Source organism: Stenella coeruleoalba (assembly GCF_951394435.1).
Source record: "Stenella coeruleoalba genome assembly, chromosome: X".
In the NCBI taxonomy this organism is placed as follows: domain Eukaryota; kingdom Metazoa; phylum Chordata; class Mammalia; order Artiodactyla; family Delphinidae; genus Stenella; species Stenella coeruleoalba.
This window is the reverse complement of record NC_137152.1, coordinates 123,030,372-123,042,884: the sequence shown is the minus strand read 5'-3', so window position 1 is coordinate 123,042,884 and position 12,513 is coordinate 123,030,372. Positions and strand designations below refer to the sequence as shown.

Sequence of the window (12,513 nt, the reverse complement as noted above, 5' to 3'; positions counted from 1 at the left end):
GACAGGTGGATAGCCATTTAGAAAGACATAAAATCAGATCCACATCTCATGATACACAAAATAAACCCTAAACTATATAGTTCTGACTTTTGACTTTTAGAACCATGTTGATATTTCACATACCCCAAAGGGAAAAAAATGTATGGGTTTAAAAAATTCTAAAATGGAAAATAACCAGGAAAAAGCCCTCTCTTTCAAAAGAATAATAATAACCACAGGGAAGCGGTGGAGGGCAAAAAGACAAAACTCAAGTAACTTTTGAACACATCTGAGTATGTACTCTCAGGAAGAAGACATAAAGAACTTCAAACAAATTTCGATCTTCAGTTAGTAGGTTAGTACTCAGTTCAGGCTGCTACAACAAAAATACCAGAGACTGGGTGGCTTCAACAACAGGATCTTATTTCTCATAGTCCTGGAGGCTAGGAAGTGCAAGATCAAGGTGCCAGCTGATTTGGTTTTTGGTAAAGGCACTCTTTCTGGTTTGCAGATACCTTCTTGCTGTGTCCACACATGGTGGAGAGAGCGATCATCTCTTGTGTCTCTTCTTAAAAGGGCAGTAATCCCATTCATGAGGGCTCCACCCTCATGACCTAATTATCTTCCAAATGCTCCACCTCCAAATACCATCACATTAGGGATTAGGGCTTCTATACAACATATGAATTTTGGGGTAGGTGGGGGGCCACAGACATTGAGTCCACAGCAGTTTGTATAGGTTAGCAATTCTGAAACTACTTTCCGTATATTCTAGGATTGAGCAATAAGTTAACATATTATGGATAGCAGGAACAAAGTTTCTCTAGGTCAGAGAAGAGAGTTGTAAGTATGGAAAGGGAGAATACTAGAATGAACCCTAAGATGTGGGAAAGGATTGGAGTTATTGGTTTGAACTCATGGGGTGTGTGTGTGTGTGTACATGAATATGCACACATACATACTTCTTCCTAGCTCTATCTACTGAGAGAGTCTAGAAGCAATGACACTCTAAGAGTAACGAGTATACCTAGCACCCAGACCTTGGTTTCTAAATAGCATTGTTAACTTAAAAGAACCACAGTACAGGCTAAGATGGAGGGATGGGGACCAGACTTACCCCCTTCTTGAAACAACTAAAAAAGTGTAAAAAGAAGAATAAAAAAGTGAAACAATGACCCACAAGACCTTGGAAAACAGGCAGTGAAGGACAGTGAAACCTGGGAGATGAGAAGCAAGATGAGTCTCAGCTTACTACATGAAGAAAGTTTCCAGGCTGCAGCAAAGGAAGGGGAACCCCATCTAGAGCTTGAAGGTCTCCTTGAGTTGAGAAGAGAGAGCTGAGGCTCTGGGAGAGCCAAGGAGGCTTGAATTTGCAGGGAAAAGGACTGTGGAGGAGAAAGCAGCAAAGAGAATTCCAGAGATCTTTAGAGGGTCACCTTCAAGTGTTCAGTTGAGTAGTGATCAGGGCACATATGTGAGGAAACTACATAAGGCCAGGGGAACAATAACCCAGAAGGATTAAAGGGAACTATCCTCAAAGTATATCCAGGGCCAGTAATACTGCCTGTCCCCAAAAGCCTTAATGGGAAATCTCATAATTCAGAAGACAACAGAGTACTAAAAAGGGTCTAGCCTCAGGACTAGAGAAAATGAACCTTACGTTAAAGACTGCATTGTTTTTGCCTAATAAAGCTTAAAAGCAAGACCCAAAAGGATCAAACTATTTCTATTAACAGTATCTCAAAGCAAAGCTCAAGAATATTTTTAGGAATATAAATATATCTAACACCCAATAAGGTAAAATTCAAAATGTCTGCATTCAATCAAAAGTTGCCAGGCACGCAAAGCAGCAGAAAAATCCAACCCATAATGAGGAGAGAAAATCAAATGAAATTGACCCAGAAATGATGCATATCTAGCAACAGTAATTAGCAGACACATACGTTAAAACAGATATTATAACTATTCTATATTTTCAAGAAGCTAGAGCAAAGATTAACATGTTAAGTAGAGACAGAAAGAAATAAAGACCCAAGTCAGACTTCTGGAAATGAAAATTACAACACATGAGATAAAAAGTACACTGGATAGGGTTAACAGAAAATTAAACATTACAGAAAAAAGATCAGTGAACTTGAAGACATAGCAGTTGAGACTCTACAAAATAAATCACAGATTTATTTTCTATCAAAAAAATGATTAAAAGCAATGAACCATGAGACAATATCAAGTAGCCAAATGTATGTGTAATTGGACTATTCAAAGAAGAGGAGTAGAACAGAAAACATTTTGTAGAAATAATGGCTTAGATTTTTCTAAAATTTTCTAAATTTTTGATGAAATTTTCCTAAATTTGATGAAAAATGTAAATCCACAGGTCTAAGAAGCTCAATGAAACCCAAGCACAGGACACATGAAAACAATTACACCATGGTACACTATAATCAAATAGATTTAAACCAGTGATAAAGAGAATCTTAAAAGAAATCAGGAATTATTAAAGAAATGCAAATCAAAACTACAATGAGGTATCACCTCACACCAGTTAGAATGGGCATCATCAAAAAATCTACAAACAACAAATGCTGGAGAGGGTGTGGAGAAAAGGGAACCTTCTTGCACTGTTGGTGGGAATGTAAATTGATACAGCCACTATGGAGAACAGTATGGAGCTTCCTTAAAAAACTAAAAATAGAACTACCCTACAACCCAGCAATCCCACTACTGGGTATATACCCAGAGAAAACCATAATTCAAAAAGACACATGCACCCCAATGTTCATTGCAGCACTGTTTACAATAGCCAGGTCATGGAAGCAACCTAAATGTCCATCCACAGACGAATGGATAAAGAAGATGTGGTGGTACATATATACAATGGAATATTACTCAGCCATAAAAAGGAAAGAAATTGGGTCACTTGTAGGGACGTGGATGGACCTGGAGACTGTCATACAGAGTGAAATCAGAAAGAGAGAACAAATATTGTATATTAATGAATATTTGTGGAATCTACAAAAATAGTACTGATGAACCGGTTTCCAAGGCAGAAACAGAGACACAGATATAGAAAACAAAAGTATGGACACCAAAGGGGGAAAGGGGGGTGTGGGATGAATTGGGAGATTGGGATTAACATATATACACTAATATGTATAAAATAGATGAGAATCTGCTGTATAGCACAGGGAACTCCATTGTACAGTAGAAACTAACACAACATTGTAAAACAACTATACCCCAATTAAAAAAAGAAATCAGGAAAAGAAGACAAATTAAGTAGACAGGAAAAAGGTAAAGATGATAGTCACTTTCTTGTTGGACAGTGGAGAAATCTTTATAGTTCTGAAAGAAAAAAAAGTCAACCTACAGTTCTTTACCCATCGAAAACGTGTTTTAAAACTGGAGTTGAAGTAAAGACGCTTTTCAGACATATAAAAGTTGAAAGACTATATTGCCAGAAGACTTTCATTATCAGAAATATTAAATGACATTCTTCAAGAAGGAAGAAAATGATGCCAGATGGAAACAAAGAAATGAAGAGCACTGGAAACTGGGTAAATACAGACATTTTTTCCTTAATTTAAGTTGCTTGGAAAGATAATCAACTATTTAAAGTAAAACTAATAACAACATACTATGGGTTTATAGCATACATACAAGTAAAATGTAAGACAGTATTAGCACAAAAACCAGGAGGAGAGAAATGGAAGTACCGTGGTGCAAGGTTCTTAATACTGCATGTGAACTAGTATAATATTACTTCAAGGCAAACTGTGATAAGTAAAAACATACATACATACATACATATATATATATACACACACACACACACACACACACACACACACCAGTGCTTTTCAACCAGGTGTGATTACACCCTTCAGGGAACATTTGGCACTGTCTGGAGACATTTTTGACTGTCACAACTAAGGAAGCGCTACTGGCATCTAGTGGGTGGAGGCCACAGATGCTGCTTAATATCCTACAATGCACAGGACTTCTCCTTGCTACTACAGTTGTCTGGCCTATGATGTCAATAGTGACAATGTCACAATAGTGACAACCCTACTAAAGTAATATAACAAAAGATTATCGCTAATAAACCTACAAAGGAGGTAAAATTAAATCATAAAAATCACTCAATCCAAAAGAAGGCATAAGAAAGAGGAAAAAGTGAACAGAAATTAGATGAGACAAATATAGAAAACGAATAGACAATAGAAGCAAGATGGTAGATTTTAAACCTAACCTCATTAATAATCACATTAAATGTAAAGGATCCAAATATGTCAATTAAATGGCAGAGATTGTCAGATTGGATAATTCCTAGACCCAACTATATGCTAACTACAAAAATCACACTTTAAATTTAAAGACACAAATAAGTTAAAAGATACAACATGCTAACAAAACTCAAAAGAGAGTAAGTGTGGTTATACTAATATCAAAGTTAATTTCAGAGAGAAGAATATTAACAGAGATGAAGATAATTTCCTAATGATAAAAAGGTTAATTCATAAAAAATACATAGGGCTTCCCTGGTGGCGCAGTGATTGAGAGTCCGCCTGCCGATGCAGGGGACACCAGGGTTTGTGCCCTGGTCTGGGAAGATCCCACATGCCACGGAGCGGCTGGGCCCGTGAGCCATGGCCGCTGAGCCTGCGCATCCGGAGCCTGTGCTCCGCAACGGGAGAGGCCACGACAGTGAGAGGCCCGTGTACCGCAAAAAAAAAAAAAAAAAAAACCATAAAAAAGACATAACAGTCCTAAACATGTAGGCACACAATAACAGAGCTTCAGAAGCTATAAATAAAAAACTGATAGAATCATGAGGAAAATAGACAAATCTACAATTATAGAGATGTCAATACCCTTCCTTCAAAAATTGATAGAACAGTGCACACAAATGCCAGTAAAAGTAAAGACTTGAACTACATTATAAAACATCTTGATTTATATGAGTCTCCTTATTCCTAGTCATTGATTTTTTTCAAGGTTCAGGCCAGTGATCTTGTAGAATGTGCCACATTTTGGATTTGAATATTTTATTATTACACCCAGGTCTGGCAAGAATACTACATAGGTATTGTTGTACCTAGGTTTGTTGTATACATGAAGTTTTAAAAACTCATTCTTATAGAAAAATTATTAGTAAAAACAAACAAAAATATAAAGCATGAGATTAAAAAAAGAAACATTCTAGCTTGGTTTAAAATAAAATTTCCACTATTTTCTTTTTCCTTGTGCCTAAGAAATGAGCACAATGTTCACATTTGCACCTGTATATTTGCTGGCATTCTGTCACCTGTGTATGTGTTGTATTTTAACAACAACAACAAAAATGTCTTAAGGGCAAAGCTTTTCTCTTCCTTTATTTTTCACAAAATGTGTATTCCAGTCTGCTAAGTCTTCTTATTACCACAGAGTAAATTATATTTAAAGAATGAGCTGGGGAGGGAAAAATCTGTACTGGAAATATTTAAGGGATGAATTGGAAGGGAAAAAAATCAGTATTGAAGAGAGAAGGGCAATTACTATCTTAGGCAGCCTTCTGAGTAATTAGTGCTATACAATCTCAGACTGCATACCAGCTGTTAAGTTGAGTAAATGTCTTTATTTTTATTGGTTTTGCCCTTTATATCTCTAAATGAGAAACAATAAAGAGATTTTGATTAACTTAAAAAAAACTTAACCTAATTGATATTTCTAAGCATACTCTACCCAACAGCAAAATACATATCTTTTTCAGGTGTACACAGAAAAGTTACCTATATAGACCACATTCTGGGTCATAAAACATTCTCAATGTATGGCATGGGGAACACAATCAATAATATTATAATAACTTTGTATGGTGACAGATGGTAACTTGACTTATCGTGGTGATTGTTTTGTAAGGTATAGAATTATTGAATCACTGTGTTGTGCACCTGGAACTAACATAGTATTGTAGGTCAATTATACTTCAATTTTAAAAATTAGGACTTCCCTGGTGGCACAGTGGTTAACAACCCGCCTGCCAATGCAGGGGACACGGGTTCGAGCCCTGGTCCGGGAAGACCCCACATGCTGCAGAGCAACTAAGCCCAGGTGCCACAACTACTGAGCCTGTGCTCTAGAGCCCGTAAGCTGCAACTACTGAGCCCACGTGCCACAACTACTGAAGCCCGCATGCCTAGAGCCCATGCTCTGCAACAACAGAGGCCACCGCAATGAGAAGCCCACGCACCGCAACAAAGAGTAGCCCCCACTCACTGCAACTAGAGAAAGCCTGTGTGCAGCAAGGAAGACCCAGTGTGGCCAAAAATAAGTAAAGAAATTTATATAAAAATTAAATAAACAAAATATAATTAAACAAAACGTTTTAAATAATTTTAGTAGGATTCAAGTCACAAAAAGTATTTTTTCTGACCACAATGGAATTAAATTAAACATCAATAACAGAAAAATATCATGAAAACCCCAAGTATTTAGAAACTAAATAACATACTTTTAAATACTTGTGGATCAATGAAGAAGTCAAAAGAAAAATTAGAAAGTATTTTGAACTTAATAAAAATGAAAGCATACCAAAATTTGTGGGATACAACTAAAACAGTACGTAGAGAAGGAAATTTATAGCGCTCAACATTTATATGAAAAGATAGGCCTCAAATAATGGATCTCAGCTTCCATCCACCTTTTAAAAAACTAGAAAAAGAAGACTGAAGGAAGTTCAAAGTAAGCAAAAGGAAGGAAATAACACAGATCAGAGTTGACATAAATGGAAAAAGAGAGAAAATGAGTGAAACCAAAGATGATTCTTTGAGATATGCAGTAAAACTGTTACACCTCTAGCCAGACTTATCAGAAGAGACACAAATTACCAATATAGAAATGAGAAAGAAGATGCAAATTACCAACATAGGAGTCAGAGATGACATTACTATAGATTTTACATATAATAAAGGATAAAATATTATGAACAACTTTATGCCAGTATATTCAACTACTTAGATAAAATGAATAAGTACCTTAAAAGACACAAATTACCAAAGCTCACTCAAGAAGAAATAGATAACATGAATAGCCCTATATCTATTAAATAAATAAAAAGGTTCCCACAAAGAAGCCTCCAGGCCCAGAAAGCTTGAACGGTGAATTCTACCAAATACTTAAGGAAGAAAGAATATCAATTCTACCCAAACTCTCCCATTAAATTGAAAAGAAGGCTATACTATCTAACTCATTTTCTGAAGCCTGCATTTCTCTGACACCAAAGCCATAGAAAGACTTTCCAAAATTGAAAACCACAAACTAATATCCCTTGTGTATACAGATGCAAAAATTCTTAATAAATTTTTAGCAAATCAAATCCAGCAATACATAAAATGGATAATTCATCATTATTCATGGGGTTTATTCCAGGAATGCAAGGTTGGTTTAGCAATCAAAAAATCAGTGTAATTCATCAATATTAACAGACTGAAAAAGAAAAAAAAACTATATGATCATCTAAATAGATTTTTATAGAATAAGCATTTGATAAAATACAACATCTATGACTGATGAAATAGAAAACTCTCAGCAAACTAGGAATAGAAGGAAACTTCCTCAAACTGATGAGAGAACCTATGAAAAACCTTCAGGTAACATCATACTTAATGGTGAAAAATTGAATGATATCTCCAAAGATCAAGAACAAGCCTACCGTGACTGCTCTCACTGTCATTAAACTGTATTCAACAGCTTATTAGAGGTTCCAATGAATGTGGTAAGGTGACAAAAATAAACATAAGCATCCAGATTGGAAAGAAAGAAGTAAAACTGCCTCTATTTACAGATGATGACCTATGTAGGTAATCCAATGGACTCTTCAAAAAAACTACTAAAATTAACAAGTGAATCTATCAAAGTTGTAGGATACAAACTCAATATATAAAAATCAAATGTATTTTTATATAGCAGCAATGAACAATAGGAAAATGAAATTAAAACAATAGAACAGTAGGATAAACGTATGAAATGTGTAGGGATAAGTCTGACAAAAGATATGCAAGACCCGTATACTGAAAACTACAAAAAATTGTTGAGAGAATTAAAGACCTAAATAAATGGAGAGATATACCATGTTCATGGACTGGAAGACTCAATATTTTTAAGATGTCAATTCTCCCCAAAATGATCAATAGAGTCAATATAATCCCAATAAAAAATCCCAGCAGGCTGTTTTGGAAAACAGCCCCTGGTAATTTCTTAAAAAGTTAAATATACACCTACCATATGATTCAGCCAGTCTGCTCCTAGGTATTTCTCCAAGGGAAGAGAGAGCATATATCCAATACAAAGACTTGTACACAAATGTTCAAAGCAGCTTTATTTGTAGTAGACAAAAACTGCAAGTAACTCAAATGTCTATCAACAGGTGAATGGATAAAAAAATTGTGGTAATAATTATATCATTTAATACTACTCTGTAATAAAAATAATGATACATGCTATAATTTGGATGAATCTCAAAATAATTCTGTTGTTTGAAAGGTAACAAAGAGTACATATTCTATATATATATATGTATATATATACATATATATTTCTAGAAAATGCAGAGTAATCTATATTGACAGCAGGTCAGGGGTTAAGGAAGGGATATGAAGTGGCAAGGGGGAGGAATTACAAAGGGGCACAAAGAAAACTTGAGGGGTGAAGGATATGTTCATTATCTTGATTGTGGTGATGGTGTATATAGGTGTGTATTTGTCAAAACTTATCAAATTGTATACTTTAAACATGTAGTTTATTGTATGTCAATTATACCTCAATAGAACTGTTAAAAAAAGTAAGGGAACCAGGGATCCTTGAAGAAATGCTGAATCCAGGGCTGAATGCAGGAAAGGAGGAGATGAAGCTGAAACATATTCTTGTGCCAGAAAATCAGGTAGTACTCAAAAAATGATGGGAACATGTCAATAGAACATGGGAGGGGCTTCCACTGTGTGTGCCTACTACGTGTCTCAAAGTAGCTAATGACAATAATGGGTTAGAACATATGGGCAAAATAAGAATCCAGGTGTCCACACTAATATAAATAAATGAATGAAAAAATAAACAAATGGGAAGAAGGAAAAGCCCTTCCCTGGAATAGAATGCTAACTAGTAAATGTAGACGGAATGATGGAATTAGACCATTGCCTTTGATAACCATCTTAATAATAAATAATTAGGAAAGGATCATTGATGAATGCTAAAACTCCCCAGAAGATACTTACTAATTTCAAAGGAAAAAATTTATAGTGGAAAACCTCATAGACACTTCCTTAAGGGCATGGTCAAAGTTGCAATCACATATGAAGGGACAAATTGATATCATGTGCCTCCTAAAACAAATCACTGAGAAGAACACAACATCACTTTTGTGGTGTTATTGCCAAAGTATATAATCTCCATATAATTATGATAAAACATAAACAAATCCAAAACGAGGGACATTTTTCCAAAATAACTGGCCTGCAGTCTTCAAAAATATTAAGGTCACAAAAGACACAGGAACTGTTTCCAATCAAAGGAGACTAAAAAGTCATGACAATTATGTGCAATGTGTGAACCTGGTCTGCATCCTGGACCAGGATAAGGGTTTTTTTGTTTTGTTTTTTCGTACGGTAAGGGATGTTATTAGGAAAACTGATGAAATTAGAATACCATCTATGGATCAGATACAGTATTATACGAATTTTAATTTCCTGATATTATTTTATTATTGTCATGTAAGAGAATGTCCTTGTTCTTTAGGAAATATCCACTGAAGGGACATCATTTGTGTAACTTATCCTCAAATGGTTCAGGAAAAATTATTCAGAAATATGATAAAATTCTGACATTTGGGGGATCTGGGTGAAGGGTACACAGGAATCCTTTGTACTATTCTTGCAACTTTTCTGTAAATCTGAAATTATTTCAAAACAATGTTGTAAAACATTAAGAGTATTATCTAAAAGAATCAAAACAGTAAGGACAATGTCTAAAATTGAAAAAACAGGTAATGGAAAACTCAATCAGAGTAACAAATGGAAGGAGAGGTAAAAAGAATTAAACAGAAAGTATGGCACAAAGAAAGCAGAAAAAAATAATGGCAGGAATACTGCCACATATACCAGCAATGATAATAAAATGAATGCATTACACTCACCTATTAATAGACAGATGTTCTGATTGTTTAAAACCAAGTAACTCAAGATCTTGCTATATTCTATTTAAAAGAGACATACCTGAAACAAAATAACTGAGGAAGGTTGAGAATAAAGGGATGGAGAAAGTTATAACAGGAAAATGATATTAACAAGAACTACAACATGCAACAAACAGGGAGTGGCAGAAGTTGCTAGCTGTCCTAATCCAAATGTCCTTGGTAACAATGCCAATTTTTAGCAGACAGAGCTATCTGACAGGCCTCCCTGGAAGCTTAGGTGTGGCCACTTGACTAAATTCTGCCAATGAGATGAAAATTGAATTGTTTTCTGGGGCTTTCTGGGAAGGTCACTTATTAGAAATTGGCAGAGCTGGGACCAGCCCATTTTTGCCCTCCTACCTTTCCTCTTCCTTCTGGCCCTCAATGGAGATGTGCTGGCTGGAGCTCCAGAAGTCTCGTGGACCATGAGGGGACCTTAGGATGGAAACCATACACCGAGATGGTGAAGCAGAAGATAGGAGCCTGGGTCCCTGATAGTATCGCAGAGCCCTTGAATACCTATCTCCAGACTTCTTCTACCCAAGAAAAAATCTTTCTTCTTTAAACTAATTTTATTTATTATTTTTTCCTAATATATGTAGTTGAACCTAATCCAAACAGGAATAGTAACATGCTTTACAAAGAAAGAATTCAAGGCATGTATAAATATATGCATAAATAAATGGGACAAAGAGGGCTACTTCATATTTTATGAAGGAAAAATATACCAGGACAATATAAAAGTTATGGACCTTTATACATTCTTTATGCACTAACAATACAGCTTCAAAATATATAAGGCTAACCCTGACTAAAATATAGGAAATAGACAAATTTAGTTATGATGGGAGGTTTATACATATCTCTCTCAATGAGGAAGGATATAAGGATCAGTATAACACAACTTAACAAGCTTATTCTAACAAGGCTATAAGGGACTTTTACTCAAGAGACAATATACATATTTTTCAATTCATATGAAAAAGTTACAAAAATTGACCATGTTTGAAGTCAGGGGTCAGCAACCTTTTTAATGGAAAGGCCAAACAGTATATGTTTTAAGCTGTATGGGCCACAGAGTCTCTATTACAGCCACTCAGCTTTGCAGTTGTAGCTGGAAAGCAGTCATAGGTAGTATGTAAACAAATGGGTGTGGCTGTGTTCCAATAAAACTTGATTTCCAAAATAGGCACCAGGCCCATGTAGCCTACAAGCTGTAGTTTGTGGATCCCCGTTCTAGGTAACAGAGGAAGTATCAAAAAATTTCCATAAAGCTGATATCACACAGGCCACAATTACCATAATGCAGTGTTAAAAATGAACATAATAGCAAAAAATATCCCCCCCAACCTGGCCCAGATCTACACATCTGGACGTTTTAAATGCATTTCTAAATAACTCTTGAGTTGAAGAGAAAATAAAAACAGAAAACACAAATGAGTTAGAACTTAAAAAAAAACACTGGAACTACTATACAACAAAACCTATGTAATGGAGCCAAAGTGAGGAAGAAAATATATGGCCTTAAATGTATTTGTTAGAAAGCAAGGGAGACAGAAAGTAAATTAGTTTTCATCTCAAGAATTTAGAATAAGGATAACAATAAGAAGAACAATGCAGCAATAATAAAACATACAGAAAATACAATGAAGAAATTAATAAAGGGAAAAGCAGACTATTTTTAAAAAAGAAAGCAAAGAAATTGAGTTGATCAAGAGAACCTAAAGTGGGTCCTTTGAAAAGACCAACAAAATAGACAAGCCTCTGGAAAGAGAATCAAGAAAAAAGAGAAAAAACAAGTAAACAGCATTAGCAATGGAAAAGGGGACATACTTAAAGAGAGATCACACAATCATCCACTCAAGAAATATTTACTGAATGGCTACTATGTGGCAGGCCATGACACAGTCCCCACAGTCATAGAGACAACAATATAGTGGAGAGACCATAAATAATGAATGAAAAATTAAATTACATTAGTGATAAATGCTACAAAGAAAATAAAACATTTAAAAAATAAAACTACATATTTCCTCAAGTCAAAAAAAAAATGGAAAACTTAGATGAAACCGACAATTTTCTAGGAAATATAAATTACCATAATTGACTCAAGGAGAAGTAGAAAACCTGAAAAAAAACAGAAACCAAAGAAGAGATTTAAATACTGATGAAAGATCTACACCCTCAGAAGGCATGAGGCCAAGATGGTTAAGGAAGAGAAACTCCAGTCTGATATAGCCTGTCCCAGAGCATACAACTAGTACAATAATAAAATAAAACATAGCTAAAATATAGCTAAGAGAGGAATTTTCTTAAACAGATAAAGA

At 35.1% G+C, this 12,513-nt stretch overlaps 1 protein-coding gene across 5 annotated transcripts in view; it reads right to left on the bottom strand.

Moving 5' to 3' along the window:
• Positions 1-12,513, bottom strand: part of BRCC3 (BRCA1/BRCA2-containing complex subunit 3) — a 76,434-nt gene that overhangs the window by 16,141 nt on the left and 47,780 nt on the right. For 3 of the 5 annotated variants that reach the window (XM_079911783.1, XM_079911784.1, XM_079911785.1), the window contains one exon: positions 10,547-10,621. The exons of the other annotated variants lie outside the window; for them this stretch is intronic. In XM_079911783.1, coding sequence (XP_079767909.1) covers positions 10,547-10,621 — 75 coding nt within the window. The remainder of the gene's footprint in view (positions 1-10,546; positions 10,622-12,513) is intronic. 5 annotated transcript variants of the gene reach the window in all.